This window comes from Carya illinoinensis, chromosome 4, assembly GCF_018687715.1.
Source record: "Carya illinoinensis cultivar Pawnee chromosome 4, C.illinoinensisPawnee_v1, whole genome shotgun sequence".
NCBI lineage: Eukaryota > Viridiplantae > Streptophyta > Magnoliopsida > Fagales > Juglandaceae > Carya > Carya illinoinensis.
Window position 1 is genome coordinate 37,925,324 of NC_056755.1, and position 18,220 is coordinate 37,943,543.

At 33.8% G+C, this 18,220-nt stretch overlaps 2 protein-coding genes across 2 annotated transcripts; both read left to right on the forward strand.

Annotated features, from left to right (window-relative positions):
• Nucleotides 1-3,366, forward strand: LOC122308263 (bark storage protein A-like). Its single transcript, XM_043121495.1, has 5 exons — nucleotides 1-347; nucleotides 1,338-1,405; nucleotides 1,721-1,876; nucleotides 2,375-2,626; nucleotides 2,878-3,366. The coding sequence occupies exons 1-5, from the start codon at nucleotides 98-100 to the stop codon at nucleotides 3,214-3,216; spliced, it is 1,065 nt and encodes a 354-aa protein (XP_042977429.1). The 5' UTR covers nucleotides 1-97; the 3' UTR covers nucleotides 3,217-3,366.
• Nucleotides 3,367-12,791: 9,425 nt separating this feature from the next.
• Nucleotides 12,792-15,704, forward strand: LOC122308264 (peroxiredoxin-2). The gene is made up of 3 exons (XM_043121496.1): nucleotides 12,792-13,038; nucleotides 13,326-13,405; nucleotides 15,275-15,704. Exons 1-3 carry the CDS (start codon nucleotides 12,884-12,886, stop codon nucleotides 15,526-15,528), a joined length of 489 nt encoding a protein of 162 aa, XP_042977430.1. The 5' UTR covers nucleotides 12,792-12,883; the 3' UTR covers nucleotides 15,529-15,704.
• The last annotated feature ends 2,516 nt before the right edge of the window (nucleotides 15,705-18,220 follow it).

The following is an 18,220-nucleotide window of genomic DNA, read 5'->3' on the forward strand; positions in this document are numbered from 1 at the left end:
TCTCTCTCTCTCTCTCTCTCTCTCTCTCTCTCTCTCTGTGTAGCAATATTGAAAGGTTGAGATCTATCAGCTTTGGTGAAGTTTGTGGGAATTGAAGATGGTGAGTCCCTTTAGGATAATGAAGTTGCCTAGTTTTGTTTTTGTATTAATGGTTGTGGCTGTGGGGATTACAAGCATGAGCAAAACCAATGGAGCAATTAGCAATGATATAGGGAAAAAGATTGAAAGAATAAACAAGAGGGGTCCATACTTGGGTATTGTGGTGCCCAACTCCTACGAGATGAACCCTCTTCTCAACTCTTCCAGCTTTGTGGCCGATGGCGAGTTTCCCTTCTTGGATTTTTCAGGTAAATAATATTTATATGTAATATGTATCATTTCAGTATGTGTACGTACGTACGTCTTAACTATTACCTGCCGATGAAGTTTCATATTAATTTCATGTTTCAAAGCACTTAATTTGTCGGTATATATGTATTATATGGGTGTCAATGGGGTCTGGATCAAATAAAATGGGGGTATGCTTGCTATCTCTTTAATCACTGAGAATTTAGCCTTTATATGTGTTCAATTGATGTTTTCAAGCCGAGTACTGATGGCCGGGAATCGTGGAAAATATGTTTGAAACTCCAGATAAATTTTTATCATTTTTTTGTGAAGATGATGGCCGGGATCTGTTCATGAGAAAAAGTTGCAAAAACATTTCGTGAGTTGTATTTATTTTTTTGTGATAGTAAGTTTTGACTTTTATGTGTTTTTGTTGAGGAAACCTAGGGAAGTAAATACAAGAATTCTATTTAAAGAGATGATCGATGGATAAAAACTGATGAACAAGGAATTAAGGGAGTGATTGGGAAATGAGGTAATTAGTTGAAAAATTTGTGAATGGTAGCGAATTGGTTAGTGAATAGTAATAAAATGGCTTGAGTCTCATAAAATATTTTATTGAATTTTGTGAAATGAGAGAGAAAGATTAAATAGAAATATTATAAAATCAAAATATTGTTTGAATATAATTTTTAATATAATTTTTGTTTTTTACTATGAAAAAGTTGTATAGTTTTTGTGTTTTGTTTGAGAGTTTAGAAAAATTATAATGAGTAGATGAAAATTTTGAAAATTTAAAAGTATTTATATTTGAGGGATATTTGAGAATGAAATTATGAGATGAGATAAGATAGTTTGTATTCTCAAATAAGCCCTAAGTCTCATGCGGTGGAATTGACAATTTCCCTACTGAGAAAAAAAGAAGAAGGAAAGAACAATTGACTACAAAAAAATATGACCCTTAACTTGGATTTAAATTGATTGATTCTTTATGCATGATTTGTTTAAAGGAAGGAGGTTTCGATTTGGAGTGCTGGGAAATCAAAAGATCATAGTTGCTATGACAGGATTGGGCATGGTATGTAAATGTGAAGTACTCCATCTTTTCATTTCATTGTAATATTTTGAAAAATAATTTGAACAGTCTTATGATGTGTAACATCTGCATAGTTCATTTGAAAAAAAAAAAAGTCGAGCATACTTAAGACGCACCTAAAAAAATCTAATATTTCATAATAGAGCTCACTTTCTTTTATTTTTTCAAATCGACCATACAGAACTTTCACATTCTAATATTTATATTTAACCTTACTCTAATATTTATGTTAACCATCTATCGATAGATAATTTATGGATAATTAATTGGCGCTACATGCATTTCTTCTTTGTGTAGCTTAATGCAGGAATAACCACACAATTATTGCTAAGTCTATTCAATGTGAAGGGTATTGTGCATTATGGAATTGCTGGAAATGCAAACCCTGATCTCCAAATTGGAGATGTGACTATCCCCCAATATTGGGCTCATACAGGTCTCTGGAATTGGCAGGTACTTAGTTGAATAATATTAGTACTTATGTTTCATTTTCTATACATACTGGGTTTGTTGTGGAAATCAAGGAATTGGCTAAGAAAATTCTTTTCAATATTGATTTCACCATCTTCTTGTCAATTTGAACAAAATATTGGTAGTAATGGAGAATCAACAAGATTGTGCAACGTTTGTGCACTCCATAATTGTATCTAATATTACTCTTATCATAATCGAAACACTTGATTAGGATAATATCAATCAAGAGTGTAAATCATACTATTGACCCTACATCAAATTTTTATTAAAGAACAAAGTCTCCATCTAAAGTCAATCCAAAGCATTAAAGAAAAAGATGCTAAATGCAAGGGGTGGGCTCTTCACCTCCCTCCAAGCAACATATTCTAGCTTCTAATTTTTTTGGTTACAATTTATGCCTTGAGAGTAAATTAAATTAACAACTTTTCATCTTCTGCTGTTTGTTCTTTTTTTTTTCCCCTCTTGAAATGTAATCAGAGGAATGGAGATGGCGCAAATGATGACTTAGCCTTGGAATCTAGTGGAGATTACACAAGAAATATTGGTTACCTCAGATTTTCTGATTACAACAATGCAACTGAAAATGGGGAACCTATAGAGAATTTTCTTAACAATGTTTGGTATCAACCAGAAGAGATCTTCCCCATTTATGGAACTCCTGAAGTTAGGCAGCATGCCTTCTGGGTTCCTGTGGACAAGTATTATTTCATAGTTGCAAAGAAACTTGAGGTAAGAAAGCACTAGCATCATATCTTAAAATTCTTTGTGCTCATATGGTCTAAACCAAATTATTTTTCCAAGAGATGGGACCCTCAATCCTTGGCCTTCCCCTTCACTCATTTTTACTCGAACGGCTTACAATTCAAGCAAATAATTTCATAAGATCTTTAGTTCTCATTCTAATATCATAGCTAAATAGTATTTCATGCAAAAGTTGATGGATTACAACAATAAATTCTAGATTCATATTCTGTAACCAGGGCTTAAAGTTGGGGAGTTGTGTCAACACAAGTTGTCTGCCAAGAACACCAGTGGTTGTGAGAGTTCAAAAGGGAGTTAGTGCTAATGTTTTTGTGGATAATGGTGCCTACAGATCTTTCTTGAATACCAAATTTAACGTAACTGCAATTGATATGGAAAGTGCTGCAATTGCTTTGGTTTGTATTCAACAGAAGACACCTTTTATTGCAATCAGGGCTCTGTCTGATTTGGCTGGTGGGGGGTCTGATTTGTCTAATGAAGCCGACATCTTCTCTTCATTGGCTGCTCAAAATGCAGTATATGCTGTAGTTGAATTTGTTACCCTATTGTTTTCATAGTTTTTTTACTTTTCTTTCTTGAGAATGTCACGTTCAAAACTTTCATTCATGTTCCATTAATAATTGACTACAACAAAGAAATGTAGTCAACTTCGAATATAATAAACATTGATTTGATCCAAACTATATATATCCCTATTAGCTTGGTAACTTCTTGAGAGCATATATGTTAGTGGAAAAAAAAATCTCTTTGAGTTCTTATTCTAAGTTAAAATTTTCAAATGAGAAAAAAATCAACCCATAAAGTAAGCCTTAGGTGACATTTAGATATTGAGATAAGTTGTGAATAACAGTATTTTGTAGATACCATTAAGATGAGTTTAACTTTTATAAGTTGAGATAGGTTTAACTTTTTAAGTTGAAATGTATGAAGTAGGTCGAGATGAGTATAACTTTTGATAGGAAGTAAAAAAAAATAATGGATCACATCAATAATTAGTTTGAGATGAGTTAAGTTTGATTCAACAACTAAACATAACCTTAATGTTATTCTGTCGTTGCCCCCAAGGGAAAAAGATGACAATCTTGTGTATCTCAAGATCAATTAAAGCTTAACCATCCCACTGAATTGAGAAGCTGGTTTCACTCAAAATAAACAAGAAAAGAACAATGTAATTTATTATTATTTTAACAATAATAATTTTTAACAAATCTCTTAGGACCCACTTCATATATTTGTCTCTCTTGCAATATAAACTCTAAAATCTGAAAAATAAAATTGAGAAACTCTAATTGAATTAGTCTCAATACCAATCAACGCATTTCATTTTAGTATAGCTCTGCCACTTACAAGTCAATGTACAAATACACTGCTTATTATAAAGCCATATTTGTTTTTATAGGAAACAAAATATCATTGATCACAAACATTACAAATTGCTTTTATCAAGCCATATAGCTTGAGAAATAACATCTGGGACATAATCCCACCACATTTCAATACTATCTATGTTCCAATCATATCGGGCAAACTTATGTGCTGCAGCATTAGGCCTTTTTTTTTTTCTTTTGGTAGGTTCCCTAATATTGATGAAGAATCATCATCTACATCTTTTAGCTCCTTGACCATCAACAAATAATCACTTTCAAGCATAAGCTTAGTAAGGCCCATATTAGCATGAGTTGTAGACCTCTAAACATTGCTAGAAGTTCAATACCTTCTAGATCATTGAATTCATTTTTCATTTTGCTAGCAGCCATCACTATGTCTCATTTATAATCTTTAAGAGTGGCCCCAATACCTCCCTTATGCTCCTAAAATAATATTGCTCCATCTACATTTAGTTTCAGGTAATACACTTGGAAGAGTTTTAGTATTAGTCTTATGTAGTAGTAAGTATTAGTCTTTGTGCTTGGAAGAGTTTTAAGCTCTTTGTGAATCTTCTGCATAGATAGGGCATGTTCAATCACTTGTCTTAGTTCAACACTAATTTTATCATTCACCATCTTATTTCTTCTAAACCATATATCCCAAGCTATTAAGAAAAAATTAGCCATGTCTTCCATACAACCCTTCTCCTTTACTCTCAGTTCAATATCCAATCTATGCTTTTCCTTATCAATTTCTATCAAAAAAGAGATATGTCTATTCCAATGTTCTTGAATAGTAGGACAATAAGACAGTGCATATGGAAGGTGTCCTAATCTTTCTTGGTAGAGACAACATCTATCTTCAACATCCACATTTTTCCTCCTTAGATTATATTGAGTAGGCAATCATTCTTTACAAGCTCTCAATGCAAATACCTTGACTTTGTTAGGAATTTTCATTTTCCACAAGACCTTCAAAAGAGCTTGCAGTCTGCTTGTGACGCCCCCAAATTCCGTTTGGGATCGGACGGACATTTGAAGCGTCGAGACATGCAACACAAGATTACCTGCCCCCGTTTATGACATATAAGATACAATGTTCCTAACATGCATCTAACAATATGTAATATTCGCAGCGGATAAATTTTTTCTTTAGCAATACTATGCACCAAATTGAAAATATCTCAAATGCTTAAAACATACTTCATACATAAAAACTCATTGAACAACTAAGATCACAACACTAGTCCAAAATGGTTATGATCCAAAAAGTACTAGATATGCAACTCAATCGTACAAGTAGTAATTTACGTTAATTACTATATTAACATTGATGTCGCATCGTCGCTTAGTCAACTGTGTCTAGTTTATCAGCTCCTGATTCTCCTTCAGGTTCTGTAACAAGATCTACCATTCGGGAGGAATGGTAGTTGAGACTACCAAAGTGAGATTTGATTACAAATCTCAGTAAGTTAACAAAAAACTTCCACACAAGCTAATGATGCATGGATGACAGTAAAAGTATAAATGTATAATCAAATTCATAAGTAATTAAAACATAACTTGGCGTACAACATAGCATAATTGACATAACTTAAATTGAAACATGAATTGAACTTGACTTGACATGAACTTGATCTGAAACTTGACTTAGCATGAACTTGCTCTGAAATTTGAATTAACATGAACATGATATGAAACTTAACTTATCATGAACTTGTTCTGAAACTTGACTTAACATAAACTTGATATGAAACTTGACTTATCATGAACTTGTTCTGAAACTTGACTTAACATGAAAAATACATACTCCACAGTTGTTGTGACCCCATGTATTCTACGTGTAAATGCATACTCCACAGTTATTGTAGCCCCATGTATTCTACACAAATTTGACTTAACATGAAAAATACATACTCCACAGTTGTTGTGACTCCAAGTATTCTACGTGTAAATATATACTCCACAGTTGTTGTGGCCCCCATATATTTTACGAAAACTTATTCTTTAACTGCTTAAATACATACTCCACAGTTGTTGTAGCCCCATGTATTCTACGTGTCACAATTGCTGTGTCTCACGTAGTGTATACATTACAATTGCTGTGAACCCATATATAAGTAATCAAGATGAAACGTGACTGGAATACGAAAGGACTGAAGCCCTGATGTAACATAACGTGACTTGAACATAACTTGAAATATATGACCAACTTGAGATAGAAATATTTCGTAACATGGTATAACATATAATAGACAATATATTTAACATGACATACTTGCAACAGTGAATATTACATGACTTGACATACATGTAATAGATGGCATACTTAGCATGATGTACTTGTAATGTACAATAATACATGATAGAATATATTATGTAACAGATAAAAACTGATGACAGAATAAATTCTGTATAACAAACAATTACGTGATGACTTAGCATGGCATGACATATATTATAACACACATACATATACTGTAGTTCCTTTACTTAGCACACACACACAGTAGACTACTAGTAAGTTAAAAGTTAACTTAGCTCGATTTTCGCGTTTCTTATAAAACCTCAAGCGCGATCACGAGGAACTGTAATTAGTGATTCTAAAAGTTAGCATTGAATCACTAATAACTTGAAATATGAAAAATACTAACTTAAAGAGTAAAATTTCTATTTTACTCTCTATATGTAGGAAAATGACCGTTTTACCCATAACTTAATGATTTTGTATACTAACTCCAAAAGTCACCAAAATTTACATGCCTCATGTAAATTTTATCCTTAACTCAAATATCAATTTAGAAAAATTTAAAACTAATCATAACTATTAAAACTCCATAGGGCCAAAATTCTCATATGCTATTTCCATTGATTTTTGTTTCTAACTTGTTTTGATTAACCTTTTGATCTATGACTTATAAAGATGTGATCTTCAAACCAAACCATCACATGGTTTAAAAAGATATCCTAAAATATATATAAGCTTCTAATTCAAGATCACATGGTTAAAAATTAACCAAAACATAAATTTAGCCAAGAACATCCACACTTTGACTTATCTGAATATCTCTTTGCATAAAATTTCATATCTTTGAAACTAATATAAAATATCTTCAAAATAATAATATAACATGTATATAAGATGCTTATGATCCTCCAATAAAATTATCAAAGTCATTGGAATAGGTTTAGACTACCAAAGAGTTAAACTTTCTCAAAACAGAAACTGTTTTTCCTCTTCCAGTTTCTAAGTTTCTAAATCTAAGAAAATCTTTCATCAAAACTTTTAATTATGCAAAAATCCTTAACCAATAGTCATATATACATGTTAACAATACTCCATAAAAATTAGCTTGGTCAAAAACTCCAAACTATAACATATTCTCCAATTTATCTTCTAGAATGACCTTTTTATAGTTTACATAATATTTGACTAACCAAATGATTTTCAAATGAGACAAATAAGATATCCACGTAAACTAGACTAAAAAAAGAACAACTTATATGAAGGAGACTTTATGATAAAATACTTACAAAAGCTTTGAAATGGGCGTGCAAAAGAACTCCTAAAAACTGTCCGAGAGAGAGTGTTTGATATTCTTTTGATGGAAAGTATAAATGAAGCTAATTTCGTGAGAAAGGGTGGCTGGAGATACTTATGGATGAGATATGGAAGACATGAGGCTGGAGTAAGAGTTAAGTGTAGGACTCTCTTACCTAATAATATCTACAAAAATCAATTCAAGATATTTTTACACAATAATATCCACGAAATTAGCTTAAAATATTTTTATCCAATAATATCCACAAAATTAGCTTAAGATATTTTTATCTAATAATATCTACAGTTTTGAACAGACGTTTTGTCTGAAAATATGAAAAAATGTTATTGCGCCATAAGACCTTAAATAACCCTCCGAGTCTAATGGCACAAACCATAATATATTTTGACACTTCTAACTATCTCCAATAATCAAAAACACACTTCTGATACCATAGTAAATAATAACACTAACTATGTAGTTAGACAAAAACCTATACAATTAATGGATTCGTGAAAACTGATGGAGTCTTCACGAGGTTCCTAAAGTTAATAGAAATTTCACAATTGAATTCTAGCGGGCTATTACACTGCTAGTCTTTGAACTCTCTTATGGGTTACTTTTTTGCTTTTCTCTAAAAAATTTGTATGCACTTCTTACACTAAAGCTTCTACTCTTTTCTTGAATCCATGTCAACTTATCTTTCTGCTCTATTATCTGCTGCTACATTTGGATTGAATAGAGTTTTAATCTTTTTAATATTCCACCACTTTGTATTGTTGTCAATAAGAATGTCCACAGTATTCTCACTATCCTCCTCTCCCACATTACTAATCTTTCTCTGTACAGCTTGATGACTCGAAATCTAGTTATCTTTTCAAATATTAATAGACTTGCAATCACTTATTCTCCATCTACATTCTTGGATTACCAGATTTTTAGCTTCCTAAATTATATTCCATGCATATGAAGGATTATTTCCCAAATCAGAGTCAAAGGAGCTCACTTTTGGAAAATACTTTACTTTGTAAATTTATTGCAGCATGGTATCTTCCTCTTGTAAGACTCTTCACCCCTGTTGGCAAAAGGAGCCATGTTAAAAGTCCTCAAAACTTAAAAACCTAAGCCACATCTGAACTTGGATCCACACATTTTGTCCCAACTAATCCAGTGTATCCTCCTCTCATTCTTTTTTTGGCCCCACCAAAATCGTGCAATCATATATTCAAATTCAGAACAAGGCTACCAGGTAGTTTAAAGCAACCGATAGAATAGATAGGAATTGAGAGAGCCATAAGTTTTATAAGCACTTCATTTCCTCCTTGAGATAATATATGTTCCTTTTAGCTCTGTAATTTTTGCCAAACTTATCTTTGATTTATGAGAATGATTGTAATTTTGATCTACCTACCATTGAAGGTAAAACTAAAAACTTATCATATTGTTGAACACTTCTTACACCCACATAGAAGCATAATATCCTCTTGTACTTCAGTTGGCACATTCCTACTAAATACCATGAAGGCTTTCTTTCTGTTTATTTTCTAACCTGATGTCTTTTCATATTTCTTCAACAGTAATTGCACTTTTCTGTTTGCTTTAATGTCTACTTTACAAAAAAATGGAACCAGAATTCGCAAATGAAAAATAATTTATTCAAGGGGCCTCTCTACAAATCTTGATATTAGAAACTTCATGATTACACTCAGCTTTTTTCAGTAAACTTAGAAGCCCCTCAATTCATAACTTGAATAAATAAGGGGATAGTGATCACCTTACCTCAATCCTCTACTAGGAGCTATATGCCATTTTAATCAAGATAGAGAAAGAGATAGTTTACACACATTACGTAATCAGATTTATCAGTTTATTCTCAAAACCCATCTTATGCATAATAAATTCTAAAAAATTACATTCTACTCTATCATATAGGTTTTGTTCATGTATAGTTTCAGAGATGTTAGGGGGTTTTTCCCTCTAGGGCCTAGAGCCCCAGGAACGTAGGCCCAGACACGAGAGGCCTGAGCTAGCCGGATAAGCCTCGGCCCATGGAGGGCCTCCGAGCCCAAATAAAGAGGAACAGGGGGCACTCAAGTCCCCCGCAGTGCACCAGACCCCAAAGGGGTAAAATCAGCATGGCTCTCTAACAATAAGCAAAGAGGGATGGGCGATCCGATGTCCTCTGCATTAAATGCCCTTCTTAGAGGGCCATGCTGCATTACATGGGCACGGATGAAGAAGCTACGGGGGCACGCCTACCCCACCATAGGACATGGGCTCCTGGTCCCCAAGCTCGAGTATAAAAATGACTCCTAGGTATCAGGACAAGGGTTAGACTCTCTAAACTCTCTCTACTCTCATTACTCTTCTGTATGCATTCTACAAGCATTACTGAGTCAAGCATTGGAGGCTCCCCGGGCCATTACCTCTTGGTGTTTTATCTGTTTTGTAGGTCCAAGATAGAAGACCCGAACTGCTGAGGGCCTAACCCAAAAGCATGAAACACAACGTTAACAAGAGACATATAACCTTTTGTCGTAACACTTTTCTGCCTCAAGTAATGTATAAACTCATAAGCAATAAGTACATTATCAATTATGAGTTTCCCAGGTACAAATACACTTTGGAAATCTGAAATAATACAAGCAAGAACTTGTTTTAATCTATTGGCAATCACTTTTGATATAAGCCTATAAGCCACATTGTAAAGACTAATAAGTCAAAAATCTACCACTTTCATAGGGGATTTCTCTTTGGGATCAGTGTTAGGAAAGTATGGTTAAGAGAATTTGGAAGCTCACCAGTATTCAAGGCTTGCAGGATTATTGTAGCGACTAGTTTGCCAACAATATGCCAGAACCTTTGAATGAAGATTGAGGCCATATCATCAAGTCCAAGAGCTCTTGTAGGACTCATTGGTTTCAATGCCACAATCACCTCTTGCTCAGTATATGCCTTTGACAACTCTTGATTCATGAGATTAGTAAATTTCCCTGATAAATTTTCCAACGAATTCATAGAACTCCTGTGATTAGAAGCTGTGAAGAGGGAATAAAAATATTCTAGAACAATTTTATCTCTATTCTCTCCCACTTGCCATTCCCCATATTCATCTTGTAACCTCTGTACCATATTCTTCCTTCTCATTTGAGAGGCTTTTGTTTGAAAGACCTTTGAATACAGATCCCCTTCTTGCAAACATAGAGCCTTCGACCTCTATCTACACATGATCTCCTCTCTTTTTAGCCACATTTTAATTTCCTATCTAGCATAAAGATTCTCATCAATTTCAATATATTTAGGATCCCTCTCCTACATATGTTTAAGTTTGCCTTGCTTTTTGTATTTGATGTTGAACCTTTCCAAATTTCTTTCGATTCCAACAGTCCAATTTCTGACTACATGCTAAGATCATATCTATCACTTCTCCCATACTACTTCTAAAAGACCCATTTCACCAAGACTCTTCAATAATATGTGCCCAACCATCCTCTACCACCCACATAGCTGCAAATCTAAATAGTTTCTTCCCTCTTCTTTGTGTATGTCCTTCACCATAATCCAACAATACTGGTAAATGGTTTGAATAGGCTGGCTACTCCATGAGTGACAACGACACTTGGAAAGAGTTGGCACCAGCATGAATTCGCTAAGAACCTATTCAATCTCTCACTTATCCTAAAATTTCCTTCTCTCAATCTATTATACCATGTAAACATTGGACCTCTAAATCCTAGATCTCTTAATGCACATCGATTTAACATAGCTCTGAAATCATGCATTTGCTTCTCAGGTTATTTCTTCTCCCCACTTTTCATTTTGGCCAAATATTTGGTTGAAATCTCCAAACACCCAACAAGCATTCTCTTCAATTCTACACAAAGATTGGTTTAAATCCCAAGTTTCATATCTACAAGTAGTATCAGGATGACCATACACTCCCGTGAGATACCATTCCTTCTTACTAATGTCATCATCTTTAATAAGGGCATCTATATGAAATTTAAACTAGCTAAGCACAGATAAATTAATATTGTTCTTCCACAATAGAGCAATAACCCCTCTTCTCCCATCACAATCTACCGCTAAATAATTTATAAAATCCAACATATACTTACATTTATCCATGTCTCGAGCCTTTAACTTCGTTTCTTGTAGAAACAGGATATTGAGATCTTTTTCTTTGACAATGTCTTGAAGTGTTCGAATTCCCTGCAAGTTTTTAAACTCATGAGAATTCTAACTTAAGGTTTTTATTGCTCCCGACAGTGCTAGAAACCAGCCTCCACCAATATCTTTGTTTGGTCATCCACTTTCTTCTCATCCTTCTTCCTCTACATCAGTTTCCATTTGGATAAATCTCCCCTATTCTTCTTCAAGCTCTAGGACCTCTCTTTTCTTCCTGTCGTTTGCAATATGGTGATGGGTTTGGTTGTGGGCTTCTGGTGTGTAGGCTTTATGAATTCTTTTCCACCATCGGCCCGATCACTCCTTTGTATTAAACTAACTATTGGGCTCTCCTCAATGTATTCGTCTCGATGGCTAAAGTGGCAAACTTCTATATGGTTATTGTTTCTCGTGTGTAAACAGGTTAGATTACAAATCAGATTATTCTTTTTTCCCTTTTTACTTTTCATTAATTGAAATATTCCATAATTTTTTAAGAAAGTTATTTAAAACCATATTTATTTTTAAAAGTGATGATACCCATAATAAATATATTTGAATTAAATCCTTTAGAATTCCTTAATCTTTGGATATGTCTTTTTTTCTTGAAGTGGAAGGTCAATTTAGAAAAGATGGAGTAACCTAAATAAAATAAGGAAAATGTTAAATATATTTAAAAAAAATTTACAAAAAATTTATTTCTCCACATATATCCCAAATATTCTCTGTAATTTTAATTAAAGAAAGATAGACATCATTTTCAAAGATGTGAAACTCAATATTAAATAAAATCAACATATTATAATATCTTTTATTTTAAATTATAAATTATCAGTTACTAAAATAAAATAAAAGATTACTTAAATACATATTAAGTAAGTGGCACAGTGGAGGGTAATTCCGTACTTTAAAGTGGCAGATTTTTAACCTACCGCACGCGTGGCACGAATTAATAAGCAACGAGCCTGACCCCACCGGACTCCAAAGTTTTCATCAAATCCAGCTAATAAACCGACCGGCCTGTAGAGTGTAGGCTGCATCCCTTCTATATATGTGGCTACCGCAGTGGTTCGATGCCCCACCGCTCTCTGAAAACTGTTTGATTTCTACCTGTATCTTGTCTCCACAACTATCGATCGTTAACGGCTATGGCTCCTATCTCCGTCGGCGATTCGTTACCGGATGGTACGGTCTCTTACTTTGACGATGAGGACAACCTCCAATCGGTGTCCGTACACTCCCTCGCCGCTGGTAAGAAGGTCATCCTATTCGGCGTCCCCGGTGCCTTCACCACCACTTGCAGGTGATCATTCTCACTTTCGGTTTTTCAAACGCTTGTTTTAGGTTAAAATGTCAACTGGCTATCAAGAATTAAGGAAAAAAAAGTACTATGAACTGGAATCAATAACACTAGATTTATTTTTTCGGCCCGATACAGTATGATGATGAACTCATATGAAATTGCTACTGAATTGGTCAAGTTATGAACTGATTCATAAAAAATAAGATAGTGGATAATAATGAGCGGTGATAAATATTGCTTTAATCAATATTCAAAGTTGATTGCTTTTGTCTGTGTACGTTACACAGCTTGAAGCATGTGCCGGGGTTCGTTGAGAAAGCAGAAGAGCTGAAATCAAAGGGCGTTGAAGATATTCTCTTGCTTAGCGGTATTATTCATATTCTCTAATCCAAGTCTAAATATGGTCCCAAATTCGATGTTTATATTCTATTTTTCTGGTGGACAGTTGTTGACTCGAAACGGAAATAGGTTTTGTAAATTTTGATAGGTGTTTTGACTTGAATTTCTAAACGAATGTTGGAAGGAAGGTAGACCAGGCAGTAATCGCACAGAGTGGAAACCATAATTCCATATGTGGTTTGTTGCTATTTGCCATGGTGACACCCCCATTTTTGTGGCTTCCAAATTCATGTTGAGAAGATTCTTCCATTAGTGTTTCCAAAAGTTTTTATTGATTGAGATCATTATTCAAGCGGACTAGGACGTGTATTCTTCCAGGATTTGTTAATCTTAATTGATCTACCTGATATGAAGTTTCTTCAAATTCTTATCACGTCTCGAAGAAATACATCTTAGATAATTTTAGTTGAGCCTCTCCAGCATTTGGTTCAAGTATTTTTCGCTAACACCAAGTAACAAGTATAGTACAAGTTTAGCACTTCCTTGCGATATCAAAAATGAAAAAGGTCCTCCTATTACACAACTCTTAAACAGCTACCTAATAAATTTTTAATTTTTTTAAATTTTCTTGACTTTGATGTGGTTGGATTAAAAATATATTATTTTATTGAAAAAGGATAATATGACTACCAAATATGCCCACCAAATGTGTTCACTCATTTATTTTTATTTTTTTTAATGGTTAAGGAAGTGACTAATAGTGAATTTATATATATATATTTTTTTCTTAATGGTTAAGATGTTTAAAAAAATGCTTAAAGAAAAATAAAAAACTCATTTGTACTAGTGGGCACATTTGGTGGTCACCCTAGTATTGTTCTATGTTATTATGGAAATGTAAAATAGTTGTGAATTGATTGTGTTTATATCACTTCTCGGATATTCACAAGTGTGTGACTGTTTGATTCCCCTTGAGGCTAGACCATCTCATTTGTCTTGTTTTCAGTGATTTTTATGAGACAATAAACTCCTAGGGTTTGCTCAAGTGGTAAGAGTCTTGTTTTTAGTGGTATGCTCCCTCCAAGTTGAAGGTAAGAATACTTGGGTGCAAACAATTTTTAAGGGCCATTGGAGTGGGGAAATTTCCTCTTGAATTACTAAGGTGCACTTGCAGGTAACTCCTTGCTAGTGAGGGCTTGTGAATGCTCAGGATTGGTCGGGAGTTTATTCCCTAACCACCTGCTGCCAATCAAAACAAAAGTTTTTGCCAGACAATAACTGCCATATCAATACTTCCCTTGTAACCAAACATCTCCAAATATTAGACTGATTTGAGACTATATTACGACTATTATGCAAGCAATTTCTTATATGTATATCTTGATTGATTTTGTGATAAGTTCCTGTGACTTTCTTCTTCCTTTTAGGACATCGATTCATATGTGCTCTAGTTGTTGAATGTAATTTGAAATCCATTTTGCACTTAAATTCCCATGACAGTGTTTGGAAACTGTACAAGTTGAGCATATACACGTCTAAAAATTGATCTTGAAGTTCTTGAAATAGCAGTATTAACACCTATAAAAATAATAATAATAATAATAAATAAATATCAGTATTAACAAAACCTTTTCCTGTTGTTTTTTGGCTACAATATGAGACTTCTGAAATGATTTTAAATCTCGGTTACTGAAGCAGAACAAGTTTTGTATGCATCTTATTCCCTTTTGTCGAGGGATTAGGCAAAATCACTGATGATTTCAAGGTGTGAGGGGATATGTAGCATTGGATAATTTTGTTGACTCACAAAATCTCTGGATGCAATGTAGAGGCTGGCTAAACTCAATTTCCCTTCAAAATTGGATATTTGACTTTCTGTTATGTTTCACATGTGCAGTCAATGACCCCTTTGTGATGAAGGCATGGGCCAAAACTTACCCTGAGAACAAGCATGTGAGGTTCCTTGCTGATGGCTCGGCAAAATACACTCATGCTCTTGGTCTTGAGCTTGACCTTGCAGAGAAAGGACTTGGCACTCGTTCTAGGAGGTTCGCTCTCTTGGTCGACAATCTCAAAGTGAAGGTTGCAAACATCGAATCTGGGGGTGAATTCACAGTCTCCAGTGCCGATGATATCCTCAAGGCACTTTGAATATCCTTTTTCAGGGCACGCTCCGTTAAGCTCCCGAGATCTCTTTCTGGTCGCTTAGGTTGGGTCTAAAGCAGATTGTGATGGGAGCAAAAATAAAGACGTTTATTACTACTTTTTGTTGTGGATTTTGGATCATTATGCTTAATATCATTACTCGTGGCAGTAGATTATACCTACGTGATGGATGTGGAATTAAACATGTGATTTGGTTGTGTAAATCTTGGAATCATGAAGATGCTAGTAATGGCGATGGCTAAAAGCTAATGCAATATTACTGCAAGGGGGGTAAAATCCTAAAAAAAAAGCTCCCGTGAACTTTGCCAGACCAAAACCCACTTTTAATGTAGAAAAATTTTACTCATAATTTTTATATTACACATAATTTTTTAATTTTTTTTATTTTGTTACTAAATATGTAGTGTATGGATAATGAGTAAAATAATTTAATTATTTTAGAAAAAATAAAATAAAAAAACAAAAATAAGTGATGTGTGGGATGAATTCATAAATGAATGTATTGGCTTTGAATATCCTCGTTGAGCTGCAGCACCAGAAAGAAAATAAACATGCTTAGTCTTGATACACTTGGAATTTATGGATGTAGATCTTTTAGAGTTCTTGCTCGGAAAGTTTAAAGTCGAAGAGAAATATATATATATGTGTGTGTGTGTGTGTGTGTGTGTGTATTAAATTTTACATTGTTTATAATTGTTTGAATAAATATTTTGATCAATATTAATTTTATGTATCTATCTCTTCCTTACTTTAGATTCTAAAATTTGGACAAAAACACTGGAGAATTCGAATTCTGGATTTACAATGGCTATTTCGGTTGAGGAAAAGGGATTTAGTTATGCAATTTTATATTAGTGATATATGAGAGTTAATACAGTTCATTTTCAAATTTGCCCTAATTTAGAGGTTTTCTTAATGAGCTAAAAGTCCAAGACAAGTGCGTCTTGCATGAATGGGAAATGAATGTATGTACAAGATACAATGTTGCATGTTGCCATGACAAGTTGGGATCACATAGAGATATTGAAGTTGTAATTCATGTCAATTGAGCATTGCCTTAACTCGAATATTGTTGCTGGGAATTAGCAAAAAATAGAGGAAAGATGAGAAGATTTATCGAAGAAATTGGTTTGTCAAGGAAAACAAGAGAGTCATACGACCCTCATGCGCCAAATGAAGTTGCTACAGATATAAAAGAGCAATCCTTTAAGAGAACGGGATGGCTAGTAATAAATAAAGTAGAGAATCAAGGAAATAAGAAAGAAGAAAATAAAATAGGGTAATTAAGCTAACAGCACCTACTTGAACTCAATTTAGACATCTAAAGTAAAGGAGATCTAGCTATGCGAATATTATTTTAGTAATATACCGACAGTTAATACAACTAACCGTCGAATTTGCCCCAACTTTAGAGTTTTTCTTAATGAGCAAAAAGTCCAAAGGCAACTACTGATGGTGGTATTTCAGTGGTTCATGAGTTTGATAGTAGACAGTAAGTTTTGGGATTGAATCCTATAACGTAAAGCGCTCAAGATTATTAGTGAGTCATTGGCTCATGGACTATTGATGCCCTCGTGGGATTGAGGTCAGACAATGGCTCAAATCTGACTTCTAAGGAGCACCTGTGGTTCTTACTATCTAGACTTTTCCTGTTTGGCTCTCCAGTGGGTTGGGTGCTACTATAGTCACATCTTGATAGGAAAGTCATCTCTAGTCGTCCCCTCTAATTCTTTTTGCCGATAAAAAATAAAATAAAATAAAAGTAAAAATGCAAGTTATTCCAGCATTAGTGGGAAAGAAATGCATAAAATTAAGATAATTTGCTACTAACGACGAGTTTGGACTGCACAGTACACAGAGATCCTAAAATGATAAATTCCCCCTTCCCCCGCCCCCCCCCCCCCCCCCAAAAAAAAAAAAAATTATAAATCATGTCAATGAAAACTCCTGGCAGCCAAACAAAAGACTTTTAAAGTTTGTTAATTTGTTAGACTATAGAATCCACGAGCTTATGATATCTTAAACGAACATCTGCACTTGTTTCTAATTTGCCAGTTTTTTGTACTTTTTGTTAATTGTTATTGATAAATAACGAATTCTTTGGTGTATGAGCAATGATAAAGACAATACTCTTTATAATATTTTTCACAATATATAATATAAAATCAAGATAATTTTATAAAGTAGTGTTATTTTGATATGGTATTTTATAATATTATTCCTCATTTTAAAATATGATTGTAAAATATGTTGTGAAAAGTACGTGTGTTGGTGGAAAGAGTTTTGGAGTGAGCAATGGCGGGAACTACAAGTGAGGAGTCTGGAGCAATGTTTTTGGTACCGTACCGTATCGGCCGGTATGGCCGGTACATTTCGTACCAGTCACCAGGCCGGTACAGGTAAGGTACCTGTTTTGTACCGGCTGAAATACCGGCTGTACTGATTTGTATTTCGGCCTGTACCGGCCTGCGTACCGGCCGGTATTTCGGTAATTCGGCTTTCATGTTTTTTTTTTTTTTTTCATTTTTTTAAGTTATAATCTTATTTTTTGACCCCAATTCATACTAAACTATTTATAATTTATATATACATATGTATTCATATATAATTTATTCATATATAGATTATTATTTTGAAATATAATTTATATATATATTTATATATAATTTATTTATAT

What these genes read in the sequence shown, in the direction of transcription:
- LOC122308263 (XM_043121495.1), top strand. Translation starts at nt 98, where the DNA reads ATGGTGAGTCCCTTTAGGATAATGAAGTTGCCTAGTTTTGTTTTTGTA. An exon ending in TCCCTTCTTGGATTTTTCAG is followed by an intron (nt 348 to 1,337) that starts GTAAATAATATT and finishes ATTTGTTTAAAG; the next exon opens with GAAGGAGGTTTCGATTTGGA. An exon ending in TAGTTGCAAAGAAACTTGAG is followed by an intron (nt 2,627 to 2,877) that starts GTAAGAAAGCAC and finishes TTCTGTAACCAG; the next exon opens with GGCTTAAAGTTGGGGAGTTG.
- LOC122308264 (XM_043121496.1), top strand. Translation starts at nt 12,884, where the DNA reads ATGGCTCCTATCTCCGTCGGCGATTCGTTACCGGATGGTACGGTCTCT. An exon ending in GCCTTCACCACCACTTGCAG is followed by an intron (nt 13,039 to 13,325) that starts GTGATCATTCTC and finishes TACGTTACACAG; the next exon opens with CTTGAAGCATGTGCCGGGGT. An exon ending in AGATATTCTCTTGCTTAGCG is followed by an intron (nt 13,406 to 15,274) that starts GTATTATTCATA and finishes TCACATGTGCAG; the next exon opens with TCAATGACCCCTTTGTGATG.